Source organism: Pongo pygmaeus, chromosome 13, assembly GCF_028885625.2.
Source record: "Pongo pygmaeus isolate AG05252 chromosome 13, NHGRI_mPonPyg2-v2.0_pri, whole genome shotgun sequence".
Classification (NCBI taxonomy): Eukaryota; Metazoa; Chordata; class Mammalia; order Primates; family Hominidae; genus Pongo; species Pongo pygmaeus.
In genome coordinates this window covers 115006404-115028846 of record NC_072386.2, presented here as the reverse complement: position 1 = coordinate 115028846, position 22443 = coordinate 115006404, and the positions used below count along the sequence as shown (strand labels likewise).

At 50.0% G+C, this 22443-nt stretch overlaps 2 protein-coding genes and 1 long non-coding RNA gene across 12 annotated transcripts in view; 1 reads left to right on the top strand and 2 right to left on the bottom strand.

The window, feature by feature from the left end:
* The window catches only part of PSMB7 (proteasome 20S subunit beta 7), a 63250-nt gene extending 48769 nt beyond the window's left edge, over positions 1-14481 (top strand). For all 5 annotated transcript variants that reach the window (XM_054501525.1, XM_054501526.1, XM_054501528.1 and 2 more), the window contains 2 exons: positions 11035-11186; positions 14242-14481. In XM_054501525.1, coding sequence (XP_054357500.1) covers positions 11035-11186; positions 14242-14353 — 264 coding nt within the window. In that variant the 3' untranslated portion in view covers positions 14354-14481. The remainder of the gene's footprint in view (positions 1-11034; positions 11187-14241) is intronic.
* The window catches only part of NEK6 (NIMA related kinase 6), a 105101-nt gene continuing 88387 nt past the window's right edge, over positions 5730-22443 (bottom strand). For 3 of the 6 annotated variants that reach the window (XM_054501522.2, XM_063649927.1, XM_063649926.1), the window contains exons 9-10: positions 20232-20345; positions 5730-7335 (exon numbers count right to left, since the gene is read on the bottom strand). In XM_054501522.2, the coding sequence (XP_054357497.1) occupies positions 7312-7335; positions 20232-20345 (138 nt within the window). In that variant the 3' untranslated portion in view covers positions 5730-7311. Of the gene's footprint in view, positions 7336-15510; positions 17117-20231; positions 20346-22443 lie in introns of those variants that run through there. The other 3 variants (XM_054501519.2, XM_054501523.2, XM_054501520.2) reach the window with 1 other exon arrangement.
* LOC134737927 (uncharacterized) lies at positions 18251-20162 on the bottom strand. Its single transcript, XR_010123369.1, has 2 exons — positions 19366-20162; positions 18251-19258 (listed from the first exon to the last, which is right to left on the bottom strand). It is a non-coding gene; the product is annotated as an uncharacterized LOC134737927 (long non-coding RNA).

Genomic DNA, 22443 nt, shown 5'->3' with positions numbered 1-22443 from the left:
ACGACCGCTGTCATAACTTATTTGCTTTTAAATGGGGGTTGAAAAAGAGAAGTACTAGGTTCGTATCAGTTGCCCTGAAGCCTTTTGCCTTGGTAATTGTGTTTGTGAGCGTTGGAGATGGGCAGGATCAGGTGAAGTTAGCATTCATTGTGGATTTCCTGCACTGCAGGCACCGTGGCCCAGCATCTCCTGGGCATGACACTTCGTATAATCCTCATGAGCATCCTGGTGCTTGGGGGTTTTAGGTCCTCCTTTGCAGATGGGGAAATTGGAACTTAAAAATGTGGAGTGACTTTTATCACTGAGGTCACACCGCTGGTAAGTCACAGGACTAGATTCATATCTGTATTCTGTCAAATTCTTTGCCTCTGTCAAGCATTGCCTCCCCTGCCCCCCATGACCACAGTCAATATAGTGACTATATTCATCAGCTCCAGAGCCCTGAAGTTTCCTTATGCCTTTTTGAGACCCCCTCCTCCCACCTAAGTAACAGAGAGTTTATCCGAATACCGCGTGTGCCTGGAGGTCTCATGGAGAAGTATCTGCGTTAGCTCCTCCTGGTGCAGTGGGGGGAAATAGAATCATTTCTATTTGGGTGGGTTGATGAGAAGTCAGCCATTGTCTTCTCATCAACCACCAGAAAAATAATTGCCAAGAAGTTATGAAAGGCCTTTGTGTAAAGGCTGTGTTTGTTCAGAGGGGTGGTCAGCACCTGTGACTGAGGCTAGAAGTCCAGGTGGCACCCTCCACATCTTTCCATCCTGCACTTTCACCTGGCTGCTGCTTCCTCCTCACCCACATCTGCTCTGCTGCTGATCCTCCTCCCTGGCCCTGCTTCCCCGCCACCATCTCTCATTGAGAATATTATCATCAACTCCTCTCCGGTCTCCTGCCTTTGGCATTTCCTCCCTCACGGCTTCCCTGTCGTCGTTTCAAAAAGCACAGGTCGAACTACAGTTATGTGTTGCTTAACGACGGGGACACATTCTGAGAAATGCATCCTTAGGTGATTCTGTCATCACGTGAATGTCATAGGATGTACTTACACACACCTAGATGGTCTGGCCTTCCGCACATCTGTACACTATGGTGCAACCTGTTGCTCCTGGGCTACAAGCCTGTACAGCATGTTACTGTGCTGAATACTGTCAGCAGCTGTAACACAACAGTATCTCTGTATCTAAACATATAAATGGAGAAAAGGTACAGTAAATGTATAGTATAAGAGATAAAAAATGGTGTATCTGTCTAGGGCACTTACCACGAATGGATCTTGCAAAACTAGAAATTGCTGTGGGTGAGTCAGTGAGTGGGTGGTGAGTGAATGTGAAGGCCTAGGCTGTTACTGTACACTACTGTAGACTTTATCAACACTGGACACTTAGGCTACACTAAATTTACACACACAAAAATTTCGGCAATTACTGTAACCTTTTTACTTGTTTGTAAATTTTTAAAAGTTTTTGACCCTTACAACGCTTAACTTAAAACACAAGCACATTGTACAGCTGTACAAAATATTTTTCTTTATATCCTTAGTCTGTAAGCTCTTTTGTTATAGACTTTGTTTTTTGAGCCAGAGTCTTGCCCAGGTTGGAGTGCAGGACATGATCTCAGCTCACTGCAACCTCCACCTCCCAGGTTCAAGCGATTCTCCTGCCTCAGCCTCCTCAGTAGCTGGGACAGCAGGCGCGCATCACCACGCCCAGCTAATTTTTGTATTTTTAGTAGAGACGGGGTTTCACCATGTTAGCCAGGCTGGTCTCAAACTCTTGACCTCCGGTGATGCTCCTGCTTTGGCCTCCCAAAGTGCTGGGATTACAGGCATGCGCCATCATGCCCGGCCTATAAGCTTTTTTCTATTAAAAAATTTTTTTATTTTTATTTTTTACCTTTTAGACGTTTTGTTAAAAACTAAGGCACAAACACACACATTGGTGTAGACCTTTGCAGGGCCAGGGCCATCAGTATCACCGTCTTCTGCGTCCACATCTTACCTCACTGGAAGGTAGAAAGTGATAGTAATCTCTCTCTCTTTCTCTCCTTTCTCTCTCGTTTTTTGAGACAAGGTCTTGCTCTGTCTCCCAGACTGGAGTGTGGTGGCACGATCACAGCTCACTGCAACCTGAACCTCCCAGGCTCAAGTAATCCTCCCACCTCAGCCTCCCAAGTAGCTGAGACTACAGGTGCACATCACCACACCTGGCTAATTTTTTTTATTTTATAGAGACAGGGTCTCACTATGTTGCCCAGGCTGGTCTCGAGCTTCTGAGCTCAGGACTCCCAGTGTTACAGGGTCACAGGTGTGAGCCCCTATAGCCAGCCTGGAGGAGTTCTCTTAGCTTCATGATAATTTTATGGGGCCACTGTTGTATGTGCAGTCCGTTGTTGTCCAAAATGTTACATGGTGCATGACTGTACATCATTTTCCAGGTAGAAATTTTCATGTCTGCCTGCTGCTTAGCATAAAGGGTGGGCTGTCTGTATAGCCTGTGAGGTTCTCTGCAATCAGCCACACTGAACTACCTACTCGACCAGCCTTTCTCCTTCCCATGTCCACGGCCGTCCTCCTGCCTACACGTCTGCCCTTTGACTTGGCTACCTTACACTCACATTACAAGACCCTGCCCAGTCTCCATCACCTGCACCCCACGAGACCCGTGTCCATCTGTGGCTCCTTTGTCAGGCCTGTCTCTAGCTAGCTCTTACCTCATTGTAATGAGATTATCTCCTTGTTTCCCCTTCTGGGCTCCACAATTCTCATGGGCAGGCTCTGTGTTCAGGCCTGTCTCCATTGTTTCAGCACAGCGTGTGCGGTGCGTTCATAGCAGGCCACTCGTGCATGCTTGCTGAGCTAAGCTAACCTGGCCATTTTGCAGGAGTTTTGCATCATTTGAAATTTGCCTCATTTTGGCCATCTTTAAACTTCCTAGAACAAGAGCACTCTGTACTTCCTTGGATCTCCTTCTGGTTCTGCCTGGGCCTTGTCAGGCTGTGGAAGCAGGATCATGTCATATAACATAGTGCCTGTGATAGCCTTCCCACATGTGCCCAGCATCTAGCAGTGGTTTTGTCCTATCCAGATGTTGGAGGTGGGAACGTGGCTCCTCTGCTGGTCTCAGACCCTGATTTCAGTCTCTGCTTCTGACAGGACTGGATTTCTGTCATTGCTTACTCTCCTTATCCTGAGAAATTCTAGTGCTGGCTGCTGCTTTGTTGTGACCCATGGAACAGATTCACTTCATTTCTCTCTGTTTTCAGGTGATAGCCCTTTCAGTGGCTCCAGGAGTTTATTGCCAGAGTTATCACTGGCCACGTTGTTTTTGCAGAGAGAGAAATGTGATGAGGATCTTATTAGTATCTGCCGCAGCCTGGTTTTCATTTTGAGGATTGTTGAGCATATTTCTCACTTTTCTTTAAACCCAGGCTTTCTTGTTTTTTTTTTTTTCTCTGATTACATTTGATTCAATGCAGCCTTGGAAATATATATTTGTATACACATATGCTGTGAACATTGATTTCTTCTCCTTGTGGAAAGCAATATGTTCTTGTCTCTTTTGGTTCTTTTCCCTCTGGAAGCTTAGGTATTTTTCCTTCCATACACTGTCACGGATTCCAGCAAAACCACTTGGCCGCCACAGATTTTCCTAATGGTGGGATAGGAAGACAGGCTTTGGTGGTTCCAGGCACTAACCTAGCATGCATCCCCGACTCTCCTGCTTGTACACAGCCGTGTGCCTTTGAGTGCATCAGCCAACCTTTCTGAGAGCCCCAGTTTCCTCATCTGTACCAGCAGTTGGGAATTCAATAAATAATGCAAGTGTTTGGCTCAGACCTGGGGGTGTGGCAGGTGCCTGGTGTTAGTTCTCTCATACCCTTGCCTGTTTTCTTCGACCCTAGGACTTGCTAACCATCCTGTTTGTGAAATTGCTGTGTCGGGGTCATTTCTCTCATTTTATTCCTTGGACAGAGGCATTATTCTCATACTTACGAAGGACACTCTTTGGCTCAGAGAGTGACCCGCTGTCCAGGGCTGTCTTCATTCTGGGCTACCCTTTTCCAGCTCATTGTGGCCATGCAGCCACTGACATCTCTTCCTGGCTGCGAGTTCTGACAGGCATCACTCAGTGACCTAGGACAGACCTGGCTGGCAATTCCGTGAACATGAACACCCCTTCCCATTCCCACTTAAAACACCTAAAACTCCTGCACCCACAGCAAGTTTTTCCTTCATTATTTGTGTCACCCAGATCCTGGTACCAAAAAAAAAAGCTATCAAGGAAAGAAATGGCAACACCAGCTAGGCCTTAAAGATGCAGTCACTGGCTCACTCCCGGCTCTAAGCATGCCCAGCACCAGCTGCAGCTCAGCTCTGCTGAATTCCTAGGTGTTCACACAGGCAGGCGTATTCATCCAGAAAGCTCAGGCCAGACCCCAAACTCTAGACACCTTTGCTCTTGTCACACAGCCCAGTCTGGAAAAAAAAAATTTTCTACCGTAAAATATGTGGCTATACACGGGATACGTCAAGTCTGTGACTCAGTGCAGGGAGCATACTGCTTTCACGGAGACTGTTTCAAACACTTTTTTGAGCTCTTTCAATTGTATTCAACCATCAACCATTAATGAGTCTTCAGGCCACATCAGTGGCAGAGTCAGAGCCTTAGCCTGTCAGCAGGCCCCCAACAAACACATCGTGTTCAGACCTCTTCCTCTCAAGCGCTTGTCTTTGAATGGTCTCCAGTTGGGACTGGTGCAGTTTGGGAATTGCCCCATTTGGTAGGGGTCTCTCTCATGATTTCAGAGTCTTTGAGTTTGGCAGAGCCATGCATGCATTTGAAGTGAACGTTTCGTTTTTTCATTTGTTGACCTACATGCCAAGCACCAGGCTAGTTCCCTGGGATACAAAGATGGAGAAGGTGTAGGGCGGACCCCCTGACGTTCAGAATTTTCATCGTCTCTCTTTAGAGTCCAAATTCTCATCACACCCAGACTTTTATCTGTTCTGCTCTAGATCATCAGAGGAATGGAATTTTTTTGCTATTTCAAATCAAAGTGACAAAAGATAATGAAGATTTTCCAAGCTGCATTTGGATTGCCTTCTTTTTAAAAAAATTATTTGGCTTGGCAATAAAAACTGTATATACTTACCATATGCAAATGATGTTTTGAAATTTGTGTACATTGTGGAATGGCGAAGTCAAGCTAATATATTAACATGCATTACCTCAAATTTTTTTTTGTGGTGAGAACACTTAAATCTTTCTTAGCTATTTTTCAAGAATACAATACATTGTTATTAACTATAACCACTGTATTGTACAATGGATCTCTTGAACTTACTCCTTCTATCTGAGATGTTGTATCCTTTGGCCAGCATCTCCCCAACCCTCCCCTGCCTCACTTCTTACGAGTTAAATCCTTAGTGGTTAATGGAGCAAATGGTTGTGAACTAATGGAACTAAATATAGATTCAGCAAGACACAGGGAAATGGATGGAAGTTGTGAGGATTCCGCTGTGATGCCATCCACATTCTTGTTTCCCCCAGCAAAGGCAGGAGAGCTGCACCCCTTCCTCCTGGCATGGAGGTGGCACAGAAGGCAAGGGACACTTGGGTGCTGCCCTGAAAACCCTTAGAGTTGGGGGAGCCCTGTTCCTCAGGAAAAAGGCTGAGTATCTCTTTGTTTTCTGCCCCCTATGCCAGCTCTTCAGCTACATAAACAATATATTTGCCGGCAAATAACCAATTTTATTTCTTTTTAAATTATTTTAAAAATTTTAGTTACAAATCAGTTATGTCAGATGACTTGCCATATACATGAATTTTCACATTCCAAAGCTGTGTATAAAATAGTCTGTTAGGTTTTCAGTCAAGTGCATATTTAATATTTTGCCTGCCTCCAATGTAAGTAAAGCAGTGTTCAGATGCATAGCTGAACAGTCAAATGAAGAGAGTGTATTTAAAGAGTATTAATTTGATGCCGAACTGTCCAGAGTGCCTATTGGCTGGCACAGCTACATTTTTCTCTGGTGACATTCCCAATCTAAAAATCACTTAAGTGAGAAGAGAAATTCGATTGTAGCTGTAGACAAGAATAATGCGGAAAAAGTTTCTTGGCAGTACTATTTTGGACCTGCACTGTAGTGGATGCCGAGGTAATCTATCAGTTTGTGAGTATCTACAAAATGCAACTCTCTAGATAACAGGTTTAAAGTAAAGATTTAATACAGTCTCCATCTCCTATGATGTTGCAGTGACAGTTTAAAACTCATTCTCTAAATCTCAGCAGACTTTATAGCTAGCAGTGGGCCAATATAAAGTTTAATAGCATTACAACACATAAATCATCTTTTAAAGATGCTACTAGTAGCTCCAATATTAAATGCAGACAATTGCCCGTGTTATAAATAATTTATCAAACACCATTTCAGATTAGCCTTCCATGCTGAGTTATTTATTTTAGCCTTTTCTGTACGATTCCTAAGGCACTTTTTGAAAGATCCATTACTGGTCAGTTTAATGAACTTGGGGGTCTGTTTTGTCCCCTCAAGCACTCGGGTACAGCTGTGGTGACCATTACGTGGCCGACGTGGACCTCTTTGTGCCTTTTACAAGTGCTGCCCATTTGTCATGTAGCGGTAAATGGAACTGCACATTGGAGTCCAGGGACACATTGTGCGATGCGGTGATGGAGACAAACAGATAGCTCTATAAAGTGCTGCTTGTCACAGCTGACTTGTAGTACAGTACATCACTCTTATTGTAATCTCATTTAAGAAGCAGGGGTGGCCCGGGGGACTGATATTCCCAGTTAGTTTGGTCTTTGCAGCCATAAAGCAAGAAGTGTTCCTTTTATATTCTCTGAACTTTTAGGGAGTGTGCTTTTTGCTTGGATTAATTATTATAGGAACTTCTGTATGGCACTGTGTGAAGATTTGTCAGCAGGTTTGTTTGGCCCTCCTTGTCCTGGCCTGGGGTTTGGTATAGGCAGTCGCTGCTTAGAGAGAAGTTGTGTTTTTAGGAGCCCTCTGGCTTGCTTTACTAAATAACTTGCCATTTATTAAGCAGTAGCTATGTGCCAGAAACTATAGCAGGTGCTTTCTGTGCCTTTATTTCTAATTTGTTAGTAATCTTGTGAAGTTGGATTTATTATCATTATATTACAGAGCGGGAGAGTAAACTCAGAGAGGTGTAGTGACTTGTCCAGGGTTGCCCAGCAGTAAGTAGTAGACTGGGGATTCAAACCCATTCTGTCTACCTCCATGTCTCCTTGAACCTGGGTTCCCCAGCTGGTGTTTAATCATCAGGGTCATGGTGATCTTTTAGCTGGCGTCTGAAAGCAAAAGGAAGGTGCTGTTAGCCTGGAGGGCCATTTTTTGGTAACGAGGGTAAATCCTACTCGCCCATCTCCACACTGAGGTTCCCTTGTGACCTGCAACATAAATGCATAGGCAGCTGGCTGGGGGCAGATGCCTCCCTGGCTGTGGGAGAGAGCATCGCACCTGGGCCTGACCAGCTGGGGTCATGGGCTCTGCAGGGCCCTTGTCAAGGCCCCTCTGTAGCAGCTGTCCCCAGGCAGATGCTGCCCAGGCCCTAGGTCACTCTGCATCTTCCAGAAAAGGGAGGTGCAGTTTCCCTACGAAGAACTAATCCTAAAGGAAGAGACAGTGCTTCTTGTGCTTATTGTGGGCTGGAGACATACAAATGTGGTGTTTTCCCCACCTCTTGCCTTTAGTTTGTGGTTTTTCTTGATAGTTTTCTTAAATATTTGGTAGCACATGTTAAAGACAAAAGTTGTTTAATTGTGAAATTCCACTATAAAGAAAACACAGTATGAATATGCCCAGTAGCATATTTGCATACGTGTCTAGAATTCTGTGTATGGAAATACTGTAGTCAGAGACAGTATTCAACATTGAAGCAGTTCCTGGAACATAGTAGGTCCCTATAGGTATGTGTTAAAGACATTAACTGTGTAAATAGTGGGTGGACAGTAGAGCCTTTGGTCATTTCCACCCTCTTTCGATTTTGAGGGTTTGGGGTGTTAAGGGAGGGATATGTTAAATAAGACCTTAGATCTTAATATTGATCTGGCGTTGCACTGTAGAAATGTTGCCCTAACTTGGTTGAGAATGAGGAAGGCCCTTGCAGTGGTAGTCTTGGGTATTTTGGGAAACACTGCCCTCCAACCCCCAGTGGGAGTGACCATCAGAGGAGCTGCTGGTTGGCCCAGAGAGAAACCGGCAAACAGCATCCTCCTTCTCTGAAATTTGCCCAGGTCTTAAGGCTCTTTGGTGGTGGGGCGTGAATGACACGGCCTTGAGTCAGGGACTAGCTGAGGAGCCCCCGGCCCAAGGAAGGTCACTTGCAAGTTGGTGTGGTGCTGCGGCCTTCTGGCTCTGGGGCCTGATGGGCCTGTTTTACTGTTTTTTGTTTACCAGCTGTGTGACCTTGTGTAAGTCACTGACTGTCAGCCAGAGTTTCTGACCATACCAACATCAAAAGATGGTTGGGGGCAGGGGTGAACATGATGATCATCAAAGTGCCCAACTCAGTGCTTGGCATGTTAAGAGTGCTGACAGATGTTGATTGATTGATTTAGTGAGCATATAGGTGCTCCATAAATCTAAATTTCATTCCATCTCCTAACATCTTCAGCCATATGTATATGAGACATGGGGTGGGACTGGGGGGAAAAAGTGAGAGACGAGATTTTCTTCCTTAAGGAATGATCTTCCCTAGAATTGGTGGGGAGGAAAGGAATTTAAAAGATGTATTTTCCCAATTTAAAAAAGCCTTTATTTATACTTAAATAACAGCATACATGATAATTTGATGAGTAAATCAAACTATATAATTTTAAAATTTGCATATTTTAAAGTTTTATCAGTTACTTACAGACTGTTTGCAAAATAGAGGATCACTCGTAATCTTACATAGCACTGTCAGCAGTCTGCTGTCCTGTGCCCAGTCGAATGGATTGACACTAGATATGCATGTCTCATGTCATTCGTATATTTCCATTTCCCCAAGTCTTCACCTGTCCCCATCTACCCAGATCATTTGGGAAAGGTAAATGTGCAGTCCTAAGCGCTGCCCGCAGGGTTGCAATGTCTGCCAGGTACTGCTGGCTGGCTCTAGACACCAGCAGCAGTGATGAGAAACAAAGCAGAGGAAATAGTTAAATGGTAGAGAAGAGAAGGGGGAGCAGAGGTGGTAGGCCGGCAACAGGGGAATAAGTATGATTCTCCCCACACGTGTGCCCATGTGCACACACACACCGAAGGCCATTTAAAGGGAAGCGGTTAGGAATGAAGTTGCGTTTGCTGAATTAGTGGTTGGTTTTTGCTGTCTATCTAGATAGCAGCTGCTGCCAGCTCCTCATCTAAGAGGCTTTCTTTGCTACCACCTTCACTGGTTTGTGGAAAGCTTCTGGCCCCATAGACTGTTGAGAATTCCAGGAGAAAATTCCTAATTAGCGGATCCTGTTTGAATGTATTCTTACAGGACTGCATATGTACAAAAGAAGAATTGGCTTCACTGGCCCCACATAGATGTCACGTGAGAGTGAGAAAACCTGGGGTATAAATATCAAAGGAACCCCTATCTGCTGGTTTGCTGAGAAGCCCACTTCCAGCAGAACCTTCTCTGTCCTTCTGAGTCTGTGGAGGGCATTTATGTCACTGGAATCCTGGTCTGGCATGGGGCAGGCAGAGGAGCAGGAGCCCCGAATGGGTTCAGATCTTCTGAAAACTTGAGGTTAGCGGATCTGCCCTTTGAGGGTCTCAGGCTGGATTTGGGCCTGGAGTCTGGGTTCTCCAAGGGTGTTGCTTGGGTGAGTGCTGGAGTGCACTTGCATGTGTATGTACTCTCACGCCCTCGTGGATTGGGAAGGCGCCGTAGCACAGGTTAGATTTCCTGCTTTCAGGGAGCCTGGTTCATTTTTGTCCTCGTTTGTATATAGAGCTTGAACTTGGTGTTCCCCAGATCCAGTACCACTGCCGTTGCTGCCTGCCTTCTGTTTCACTGCTGTTTTCTGAGTGCCTTGTGTGCAGCCTGTCCTTCAGCCCTCCCTGAAGCTCTGCTGACCAGCTGTGTTCCCAGCTCCTTTTCACGTGCTCTTTAGCCAGCCTCACCCTGCACTGTACTTACTTGGGTCAGATGCCCCCGCTGGACTGTAAGCCCCTAGGAGGCAGGGATTTGGGGGCTTCATCCACCTCTGCAGCCCTAGCTCCTGGTATAGGACATAGCATGTGATAGGGCTTCTTGGATAAGAAAGGGATGAGTCCATCTGTTCACCAGTAACTATTAGGGATGGGGATTTGTGCTTAAAGGTGGGGCAAAGGAGAGAGTGATTCAAAGTAATGGATTACTTCAGTGAACTTATAGGTTCCTTAGGAGGAGAGACAGATTATTTTGGGCGAGAGGTCCCGCCCTTGGTTTGCCAGCATTTCCCCAGAACTACTGGCTTGTGTTTTGGTGTTAGTTTCTTCTCCCTACAGTGCTGACTTTCTCAAGTAACTTTTAGCTATTGTTGGACATTCTTGATCAGGGGTTGGTTAGTAAACTGCAGTCAGTGGCCCAGAGCTGACCCACTGCCTGTTGCTAATAGAGTTTTATTGGAACACAGTTGTACCCATTTTTTAATGTATTTGTGTGTGGCTGTTTTGTGCTAGCGTGACGGAGTTGAGTAGGTGTGGTAGACTTTTGGCTACAAAGCCTAAAATATTTACTACCTGGCCCTTTTCAAGGTAAGTTACTAACTCTCTAGTAACTGTCAGCCCATCGTTTTGTGGTGATTGTCAAATGTGGTCAAGAGGCGGGTGCATGCATAAAGAGTTTTAAAGGCCGGGGTCGGGAACTTGGGGTAAGTCATCAAGGTACTTTGAGATCTTTTCCTCATCTGTGAGATGGGCATTAAAAACACCTGTCTCTCGGGAGGTCTTGCGCACTGCTAGTGGAAGTACATTGCGGATGTCAGAGCAGGCCCTCGATTGGCCGGGGACATTATTGCTGCCATTCTGTTTCTCAGGAGGAAGAAGCCAAGAAGCTGGTGAGCGAAGCCATCGCAGCTGGCATCTTCAACGACCTGGGCTCCGGAAGCAACATTGACCTCTGCGTCATCAGCAAGAACAAGCTGGATTTTCTCCGCCCATACACAGTGCCCAACAAGAAGGGGACCAGGTGAGTGAAGGAGACGAAGTTCTTCCTGGGTCCCCTGGCGTCGTGGCCCCCCTTGGTATCTCCATGGCATCTGGACGGAGTGTTCCTGGTTCTTTCCACATTAAGTGCATCCAGTGTTCCCAAATCAGCCTCCCACACAGACCTTCGGCTTGTTACTTGCTTTATGACAGTGGGCTGCTGTCAGGTGTAGGAAAGTGATTTAATTTGATGGGAGAGGTGGAGGGTGGCCCAGGAAAGAGCCCTAGGCGGGGAGGTGGGGTGGAGAGGTTTGGATCATCTGCTGTCCTTTCTCAAGTGTCTTAAAGAATCCCCCGATTTCTGTGAGAAGGTGCATTTTTCAGGGCAGCTCCAGCACTTTCCCTCAGAGTGCCCCGAGATTCCTAACTGGGTGTAAGTCAGCAATGCTAACAGCCTCCCAGAGGTGGCCTTGGGAGCTAGTGTGTGTGTGCTGTGCTACAGGGAGTTGTGCCGTTGAGCCTGAGCTACATGCCAAGTGGGCCCCTCGGCTCAGTGGTGCAGCCCAGACTCAGAGCAGTGGGAGAAGGTTCTAGTTGATTTGCTGAGCAGAACTGGAAGGTTTCCAAACCTGGTGGCTAGCATGTGTCAGAGGAGCAGCTCGTTTGTAGTGTCTCGTGATTGTCCGGCTGCTTGACCGTCCTGTGGCTCCTGACCTCTTCTGGGAGCCTGAGCAGCTCAGGATGGGCTCCCTGAGTGCTGCTTCCAGCTGCAGCATCTGGGTGCAGCACAGGGCATTTATCAACTACGGCTCCCACCCAGCTCCCTGGCTAGCCCAGAGGAAGTGAGCACCACCTTCTGCAGGCTTGCTTCCATCTCCCACTGCACACACAACTCCACATCAGGAGTAATTCACAAGGAAGGAATGGAACGTTCAGAACCAGCAGGTATTCACTGTGGGCTGCACTCAACCTTGCTGAAGCTCAGTGGGCTCTTGATGGGGTGGGGCAGCACGGCGCCAGAGAGCTCTGGCACTGGGGTTGGGGAGTGTTGGTGGCTGGCTTGGTGGCTTCCAGCAAATCAGTCTGTCTTGGAAATGGAGCTAAACCAGATGACCTCTAATGAGCCCACGAAGTCCCTCGGGCCTTTAGCAGGAAGGCAAGCCACCTTTCAGGCCCAGAGCTGTGTTGGGGAACCGGGCTTTGCCCAGCTCCAGGTAGGCAGGAGCCAAGTACTCCATGTAGCCTGCTTCGCTGGTTATTTTGCAAGATGCGTGATTTGAGCAAGTCCATGGTGAAGCGGTGATGGGGTAGGGAATGGTTACACCATTCAGGCTGGACAGGGTCCTGGGCGAGGACTCTGAAAGCCACGTTTGGGCCAGTGAGAAGTGGTTGCCTAGGGAACCTGTGCTGAGCACAGGAGTCCTCATCCACAGGGAGTGCAGCAGTGCCACATCCTACTTCCTGGGACGTGGGCTGCTCCGCTTGTAAACAGAGGCGCTAAACACCCAAGAACAGAAAGAAAACCGCCTTGCGGCTGCTTGTGAAAAATCAGCAAGGTGATCCAGAAGGTGCTGGGCGCGTGGTGGGTGTGCAGTAACCTGCAGGGAGCCTGCTCCCCATCGGTGTCCTGGGGCCAAGGGCAGCAAGTGTCCAAGCTCCCTGGACTCTCCCTGTTGTCTTCTTTGCCAGTGACTGAATATGGGGGCACTGCCTGAGTTAGGGGAGCCCTTCCCAGGGTGGATGCTAGGGTGAGGGCAGGGCGATAGGCCTGAGGAAGCGTCCCGTGCCCTGCGCCAGTGTGGGCCTTGCCTGGCAAGTCCCTGCTGCCTCCTCTGCTCGCAGCCCTCCAGCACACGGTCTTGCAGTCCACTGGCACGTAAGGCGGAAGCTCTGAATGCGTGCTGCCGAAATCGGGCACTGTCACCACAGTGGTGAGGCTCTTGTGTGTCCAAGCCTCCCAGAGACACTGAGGGGTGGTTCAGAGGAGTCAGGCACACAGAGGCCACGTGGGACTTTGGCTCCAAGACTGCACGCTGCCACCAAGGTTCCAGCGTGTGAGGAATGAGAGGCGTCCTCAAACGATGGGGTGGGGACACATTGTTCAAAGGTACTTCTGCTTGGATTCTTTAAGAGAGTGGGGGTGGGGGGAGGCTTGGCAGAGTAAAGGCAGGCCGCTCTGGGCTGACCGTACTCCTGACCTGGATGCAGAACTGTGGAAGTTGCCCTCCTTGTTCTGCTTCCTGCTCCCTCTTTTAGCCCATGTGCCCAGGGGAGAGGATGGGTGTTCCTGGAGCACAAGGTCATGGCACAGCCAGCAGCCTTCTGGTAGTTCCTGAAGGGACAGCAAGTTTGACAGAGATATTACCCGAGCTGGGGCTAGAGCAGAGGAACAGTTGGTTGTGTGCTGCCATTTGACAGTATCCTAATTCCTGACCCACTGTGAGCATTAACAGCCCAAATATGTATCTTCTAGACGGTCTGGTGCTCAAAGAAACCTCTGCCAGATTAACTCCAGGAAGAAGGTGTTGGGTGTGTCCTAGTGGGGACCCACCGTGTCCTTGAAAGGGACAGTTAACTTTTCTTGAGACTTGAGAGTGGTCTGAAATGACAAGCCCAGAGTCTGGCTGCACATTTTTTTTACACTGTTTATGCTTCCAGATGTTTGTACAGTGTCTAAGGTAACAGTTAAGTCATTCTTGTTGCTGCACGGAAGAGCAGTCATGCCCTTCGCTTGTGTAATGATGGGATTTGCTTCCTGCTGTCTCTGAACGGTACTGTAGGGAGGTTGAAGATTAATGTCAAGGGACCAAGTGCTTCCCAGCACTTGCTGGGGATGGTGGGGTGGGGGGAGAGTCACGTGTCCACCAAGGGCCAGGTGCCGTGTTCACTAACGACACTCTGCCTCCCAGGCACCTCCATTTTGCAGCACTTGTGAACTGAGGAAGTTGAATCCCCCAAGATCACAGAGCTGGGATCGGGAGAGCCAAGATTCCGGTCCAGCCTGCTCACTGCCTCGCCTGAATATTTATTTTCACTGCCTCCTGCCCTCTGGCACCTTGAGGAGAATCCTAACTGTGTTTTTGTTTTCCTCTTACTAGGCTTGGCCGGTACAGGTGTGAGAAAGGGACTACTGCAGTCCTCACTGAGAAAATCACTCCTCTGGAGATTGAGGTGCTGGAAGAAACAGTCCAAACAATGGACACTTCCTGAATGGCATCAGTGGGTGGCTGGCTGCGGTTCTGGAAGAGGGTGGGCATTGATGCCCAGTAAGACATTCATGTGGCTAGTGTTTGCTGAATGAAACTCAATAAAAAACAAAAACCAAATTGGGCAGCTGAGGTCCGGGCACTGTGTGGTGTTTTTGGGGGCAGTCGGGGGCTGCTAAGGCCATTGGCCTGGCCCTTCAGGGTGCTGATCCTCCTTGAGCACTGGCCTAGGCTCAGGAGAGCGTAGGAGCCATGCGCCCCTCCTGGGGACAGATAGGTTCCGTCTGCTGTCAGAAGTCAGAGTGGGACTCCCTTGAGGCTTCAGGTGGGTGAACATCAATCGATACCTACCCTTTTTGCTGGCTGACTTTGTTCGGGGTGGCCTCAGGTTTGGTTGGGTTTTGAAATGGGGTGATAAAAGTGCAGCACAGCCTCCACCTCAGCAGCCAAGTAGGAAAGAAATGGCAAAGCCAAAGCTGAGTTCTCAAGCCCAGCTCAGTTCTGAGAACCAAGAGAAGGTGAGCAGGTGCACCGCCAGAGCTGTGTGAAGGTGGGTGGACCTCACTTTGGCCGGCTTCACACAAATAAAAGGAATGTTTTGGGGTTACGGTTTTGTAGTAAGTAGCACATGATCATTTCACAAACACTCAGGCCTGGTGAGTGGCTGAGATCATGCGCCTCCAGAGGGTCCAATTGGGCAGGTTGTTCTCACAGTGTGGAAAGCGGATGGCATGCACAAAGTAGGTTGATTGCGTGCTGGGGCTGGCAGTGTTGGGGAGACACGGCAGGGGCTCAGAGAGCTGGAAGCAGAATATTGGCAAAAAGTTGGTCTGGAATCAGAAAAATCTTCAGTGGTAAGCACTAGGCAGGCGACAGGGACTTGATTGTTCTGTGGAGAGAACATTCCAGGGTGAATGTGCTCTCAGGCCAGCTCCTGTGTTACAGCTGCCAGGAGCAGGCTGGGGAGAAAAATGGAATTACCTCATGAGGGCAGAAACTCGGCTGATGAGTTATCAAAATTATTTGAGGAGCTTAAAGAAATCCTGGGATTACTGAATGGGGCCTGGGAAGTTGTGTTTTTCAAGGTTCCTCAAGAAATTGTGCTGCAGACGCTGTTTAAGTTTTGGATCTACTGGTTTAAAAGCAGAATCTCCAAAGCCATTTTAAAATCTTCATGAATTCTAAGTAACTCCCAGTCACCCTGTTTTATTTCAACTATGGAGAAAAGTACAGAGGAAAGGCTGCATGTGGAGAGACTGTCGGGCCGACGGTGTCACAGCAGATCCGAGTCCACGCGCGGAAACAGCAGCCGCCTGGCCCTGGGTGTTTCCTCCAGGAAAGGCCTGGTCAGTGAATGCCTGCAGGCAGCAGGTGTCAGGAATCACCTGCCCGATGCCAACGCTGCTCTTTTCTGGAGGGCCAGACTGTCATGAAGTCAGTGACGACAGCTCAGACAACTGGAAGGTTAACTTTACGTACAAAAACAAAATTCAAATGATTTCCTTCAGAGCTGGAGTTTTCTTAGGTTCACATTTATAAATTAGTCTTCACAGTTAATCCTGTTTGGGAACAAGAAATAAGGAACACATTTCTGGTTTCCTACACATGATACAGGTGTACATTAATTCTCGACTTCCGTGGTCCATGGACTTCAGTTGGCGAAGGGTGAGTGGCTACCATTTTTGGATTATCTACTTTGTATTAGCTAACTTGCATATTTTATTTCAAATTCTGTCAGCAATCCTGAAGGTAGCTAGGTACTATTAATCTCATTGTGCAGATGAGGAAATGAAGGCTCAGAACGGCTAAGAAACTTGCCCAAGCCCAAAGTCACGCTAGGCAGTTGCAGAACCAGAATTTGTAAAGGACAGACCTTAGCTTTTTTATATCCCATGCTTCCTTCCCATGGAGGAAAATGCTTAACACCGATCATGAAGTGAACCGCCAGCATTCAAGGAGGTGACGAAGTTCCTGGTACACAGCAGGTGTCCAGGAGAAGACGCCCAGCCTGGCTGCCAGGAAGATGCTGCTCCTGCTTCCTGATGCCTTTTGCCTGTGACGCTCTGGACAGGTGCAGGGCTCTCATTGTCACTCACCAAGTTATAAAATGTAGATACAAATGTTAGCAGAATCACCACTCCACGGAAAAAAATGATTTCCACTTTATCCCTTTACAACAGAGTAAATTAAGCACACAGCTTGATTGAAAAGATACTAAGAACTAAACTGAACTCGGTACTAACCATTCTCAAAGGCTCACTACACAAATCACACGGTCTCCTGCAAGTCTCCTGTTTGTTAGCATAAGCCTTGACAGGTCACTGGAGGAATTACCCTAAAGATTCACATTACAATCCAGATACAGGGGGCTGCCGTGGCTCGCTGAACCACCTGCCCTTATTTAACCTAGCTGAGATTGTCCACAACAGTATAAAGAAAGGACTTTGGAATTTGACCATCAGTGACATGTGGCCAGTGCCCCTCCCTCAGCTGCTCTGCCTTCAGCATCTGCTGTAAGGCTGGGCAAGCCTTTTGGGGAACCTGCTGAATCCTGTGGTCTTAGCTGTTCTAGGCTACCAGGTGGCCACTTGAAGGGAAGGACGACTCAAGTAAGGCAAAGTGGTGCTGGCTTTGATAAGGCACGGTGCATCCACGCTCAGGTGCTGGACATCCAGACGTGCATCTGCTTGGCCACCTGGTGCACGTATCCGATGTCAGGTCTCTGGTCGGGGTCAGGGTAGATGCACATGCTGACCAGTTCTCGTAACTGCAGGGAAGAGAGCGGTGTGTTATTCTCAAGAAAGCAGCCTTACTGAGGCTCCGCACTCCACAGTCTGTCTGCATGAAGGCACTTCATCCTCAGAGCAACTAGACGGTCCCGTTGTCCCCGTTAGAGCTGAAGAACGGTGTTTAGCTGGGGCAAGTAAGGAGTGAGCAGCCGCATGGCTCCCAAGGGCTAGCCAGTACCCCTCCTAGGCCTGTCTAGTCCCAAAGGCTGTGCTTTGAGACCCTAAGAATGGTTAACCTCCAAATAATTTTGAACTTGTAGCTGTCCACACCATTGGGCAAATTTGTGTGTGTGTGTGTGTTTGAGTCTGCTGTCAGTCACGCAGATGCCCAAACCAGAGGACAAAACTCAAGGCAAGGGCTTATTGATCATAATAAACGCATTAACATGCAGCAGGGCTGCAGTCTGCCCACCCCCGGCCCCTTTATTGTGCTCATGAAAGACGGAGCTTTTAATTATACAGGCACTGAAGGCTGCTCCCGCCCCGAGGTGGGGGAGGGGCGCCTTGCGCCTCTGATCGCCTCCGTTCTTCTGATAGCCGGAGTGCCAATTATTTTAATGGTAATTAAAATAATGACCTTAAAATGCCTACATCTTACCCCGCATCACGGGCTCACAGCCATTGGTTTTCATTTAAATACCTGCTGCTGGAGGGGTGGCCAGCCCCGCAGGCCGCAGCAGCCGCAGCAGCAGCAGCAGGAAGCTGGGTGGTCCTGAACCAGAGGGGGCTCTGGTGGTCTCAGTGGCCACACTCAGGGAGTCTGGCAAGGGCCCACGGGACGTTCTGGAGGCCCGGGGGCTACTGCTGTGCAGGCCCCTTAGGCTGAGGGGTGGGGCCTGGGCTTCCTGTAGACTAGGGCTCCTCTCAGCTAATGGGGCATTTTCTCCCTGGGCCGCAGAGCCTTAGGGTATCCCCTCGCACCTGTGTGCATGCCTTGCAACCGAGAAGCCCAGGTGACACGGGGCCTGCAGCCTGCTAGGCCACTCCTGCAGTCTGAGGTCGCCTATGGACGAGACAGCTGTTTTCTGAACCTTACAATATTTGGGGGAAGGTACCTGTGGTTGGCCTCTGACAGGTTAAAATAAACCCAAGAAAACCAGATTCAGGTGAAGTGTCTGTGACCTGAACTAATTTATGAAGTACACGCACAGCTGGCAATAAGTGCATGTTTGAAATTTTCAGAATTCAAGAGAAAAGTTAAAGTGTCTTATTTTCATTTCTAAGCGGTGATATAACTTTAAAATAGGGTGTGCTGAGGGGCTCCTGAGCACCACCTCTCACTCCTAAGCACGGGGCCCAGAGGGAGCCAGTGCTCCAGGGAGTGGGGGCTCGTGGCCAGGAAAGGGCTGACTTGGGACAGGGGCTTCAATGTTCATTTCAGCCTCATAACTGAAGCAGAGAGGGCGGCTCCCATTTCTACACTGACAGCCAAAGCACAGAGTTGTCACCAGCTCCACCTGCACAGCTTCAAGCTTCCGAATCATACACAAGTCTGAATTCAGAAGATGAGAAAGGAAAAAGCAAATGGCAACTATTAACTTTGTAAAGAGATGCAACTTGTGTTTTCTCCCACTGGGAAGCAGAAATACTTCCTCCAAAGGTGCAGGTCAGAACTTGGGAGCCAGGAGAAGAAGGGCATCGTGCAGCGCCTGACACTTGAGCTTCCCTAGCCCTGGAGTCCGCAACGCCAGCAAGCACAGGCTCAGCACAGGCGCCCCACGAGGAGCCTCCCACCTGGACACAAGCGGAGCACCCAGAACTGCCCTGTGCAGCTTGGCCGGGGCAGAGGCACTCCTTCCAGAGCCTCACCCCAGCTAACTGATGGGCCACCAGAGACATGCCATCAAGAAGCAGGATGGCTCCGTGGCTGGGCGTCTGGGTTCACATCCTGCCTCACTGGTCTTTTTAACTTACGGCTCCGTGGCTGGACGTCTGGGTTCAGATCCTGCCTCACCAGTCTTTTTAACTTGCCTGTGTCTGTCTGGTCCTTATTGGTAAACGGGTGAGGGGAAGATTCAACTCAGGAAGTCTGAACATGAGCTGTTATTATCGCAAGGTGATGGCCTGTGGTCCTATGGGGTGGGCCTGGGGAGGCCCCAGACTCACCCACTAGCGTTGACCTTGAACAGAAATAAGGGTCACATGACATTTAGTGAGCACTGACTGAGCCAGGCCCCATCCATTGGCTACTTTGGATGGCGGTGGCAGTGTTAGCCTGGTGCCTTACCTTAATCCTTATGCTGATCCTGTGTGGAAGATTTAATATTATCCCCATTGTATAGGTGAAGAAACAGACTCAGGGAGGTTAGGTGACTCACCTAGGAACAGTGCAGAGAGTGTGTGAACATGTGTCTACACTTTTGACCCTGCTATGCCAGGAAACCTGTCCTTTCTTCTCACGATTCTCCACCAAGGAGATTATCTATTAGTCCCATCTTCACGGTGATGGAGTCGAGGAAGAAGATATTCAGACATTCCTAGTAACTGACACAGCCCCACGCCAGACCCATCGGAGCTGTGTCCACGGCTCCTGCAGCCAGTGTAAAATGTTGACAGTAGAAGCCCAGGGTGTTAAGTCTGTTACATCAGAAGGAGGAAACTGACCGGTCCTCCTGCCTTGAACAGAAATAGGGGTCACATGACATTTCGCGAGCACTGACTGAACCAGGCCGTAGTTTCCTGTCATAGGAGCAGAATGGCCACCATCGGCGGTACGGAGACGCCAGGCCTGCTGCATCCTGCCCCTGTATCTGTTCCCATGTCTGGCACAGCACAGACCCTGTCCTGGGGACCTGCAGCAGTGGGCCTCCCACTGGAGCACCGAGTTGGGAGCTGAACAGGTGGAGGTGTGCCAAGGGCCACGTCCCACTGGTTCCTACCTGGGGGTCCCACACTGGAGCTGCATGGTGAAACCCCTTCTTCAGTGCGATCACCTACTTTCCCCTCTCCAAGTCACTTTTCCAGAAAGCTCCCTTTCTGCACCATGTAAAGTGAGCCTAACCTCAGCCCCACAGCTGTGGTGTTTTGGAGCGGCCCTCATAAGCCTCGGTGGACTCCCGGGGCTGGTGAGGCCTCCGGCTCCTGCAAACTCACCTTCTCGGAGTAGTGCTCCCCGGGGAGTGGGGGGTAGTCACACTGCTCGATCTTCTGGCACAGGGAGAAGAGATTCATCTTATCTCCATAGAAGGGGCTCTGGAGGGCTGCCATCTGCAAAGGACAGGGACAGAGAAGATAAGCTTTCGGCCTCAAGGCTCAGAAGGACTGGAGAGGAGGAGGCTGCTCCAGATTGGGGCATGGGTTCTCTCTGGTCCCGACTGCGGCGAGTCCAGCAGGACTTCTCCCCCGAATCACCGAGCATGCTGGGGTTCAACAGAGGAGCAGGCGCAACACTACCCTGGTTCTATCACTGGATTAAGTGGGCACGAGGGTTTCGGTGACAAAACTTTAAAGGCAATAAAGAAGGGCAGCTGGATGCTGCGAGCCAGTTACCACCTTGCTCCCACCTCAGCCCGGGGACCCAGGCTCCATGTGGCAGGTTGCCGAGTGCACGGTCTTACTTCCATAAAACGCGATTTCCAAGATGCCCGCAGGGGCAGGTCTCTGTGCCCCACAGGTTCAGGGAGCTTTCCTTACCTGTGGACTGACATTTTGGGGTGGGGTGGGCCGGAGAAGGGTGAGGCATTTCACTGTGGCTGTTCTCCCCAGCCCCTCGCAGAGCTGCTGCCTGTGGAAGCCAGCTGCAGATATCAGGGCAGGGGGAGCAGGGGGTTCTGGAGGGAGGGAGGCAGCCTCCTGCCCCTGGATAGAGGTGCGCAGCAGCTTGTTGGAGGGAACCGCCTGGCTCCACAGCCAGCCCTAGCTCTGTCCCGACCCCAGCTCTGCACTCGCTGCGTGTCTGGACTTCAGTTTCCTCATTTGTAAAATGTCCCCACCCACAGGCCTGTGGCGAGGCTTGGGCTGGCACACGGAAGAGGCACCACCAGCGGGGCCATGACCACCTGTGATGAGGTGAGGCCTGCGGCACCGGTTCTGCCCTGAAGGCCGGCCACAGCCACGGGGGAGCGAAAGGCCTGTGGGGCGGTGGCCCCCTGTGAGTTCTCAGCTGTCAGGGTGCTGCCAGGCCGCCCCACCACTCAGAGCACTCACAGGGGACTCCTCAAGGGGGTGTGCAGGGGCCACAGTGGCCCTGAGGCGGTGGCACAGCAGCCCAGCGTGGCACCCGCTGGCCCCATTATGAACCCATAATGGGAAAGAGCTTCTCATCACTCCAGCTCACTGTGGCTGACTGCCTCCTGGACCGCCCCCCGAGGCCCAATGCCTCTGGCTAGTGAAGTGCCGTCGGGCGAGTGCCCTCCTGCTGTTTGGCCCCGGTTCCCCCTCGGAGGGGCCAGGCTGCCAGGGCCACCCTGCTCTGGCTCCTTGGCCAAGGGCTCCTGGGCTTCTACCGAGGGGCCCTGGGATACCTGGGGAACTGTCGTCACTTGGCCTTGCGCCCCAGAGGCTGAGCGGGGAGGAGTCCTTGGTGGCAGGGTTTGAGGGTGCCCGTCAGCTTGGGTTTTTCCTGGTCTTGCCCCATTCTCTGTTGGTCCATGAACAGGTCTGGTGACCCCAAGGGCCTGCCTCCTTCAGGAGGGCGTGGAGGAGCTTCAGAGCCTGGCACCATCCTTGGGTTTGCAGGTGGCCTTTGGGGCTGCAAAGGCCTTTGGGGCTTGCAGGCTGCTGAGTGCAGCCTGGAGACTGTGGGCTTTCCTCAGCCCCAGGTTCAGCACCCTCGGGACCAGGAGCCCAGGCCAGGCCAAGTGCCTTCAGGTGGGTATTTAGGGACGGCATCACCTCTGTCTTCCCGCGGCTGGGAGCTTGGGCCCCTCGGAGAAGGGCTGGGAACACATGTGGAGCCTGAAACCCACCCTTGGAGGAGGGCTACAGGGAGGGTCTGGCCAGGCAGGGGAAGTGTGAGGATGCAGAGGCCCTGCCCATTTTGGGGTCTGCTGACCTGACCGGGAGCGGGCTGGGAGTCTGCCAAAGGCACCACCCGGGTGACGCATGTCCAGGAATTAAAACGAGACTCTCGGGTGCAAAGGGTTCATCAGGCATTTTCAAAGGACATCTGTTGCCATAAAGAGAGCAGCTGAGACTCCAGGACAGTCACCTGGGGTGATCTGGGTGCCCCGAGTTGCAGCTGGAGGATTAATGTGGATTTTCCTGGACTGTTACTGTGCAACATAGGAGGGACATTTTGAGTGTTGGTCCTGTGAACGCAGGCCCTGGTTTTTCATGTGGCTGACCCCAGAGAGAGGAATCCGCC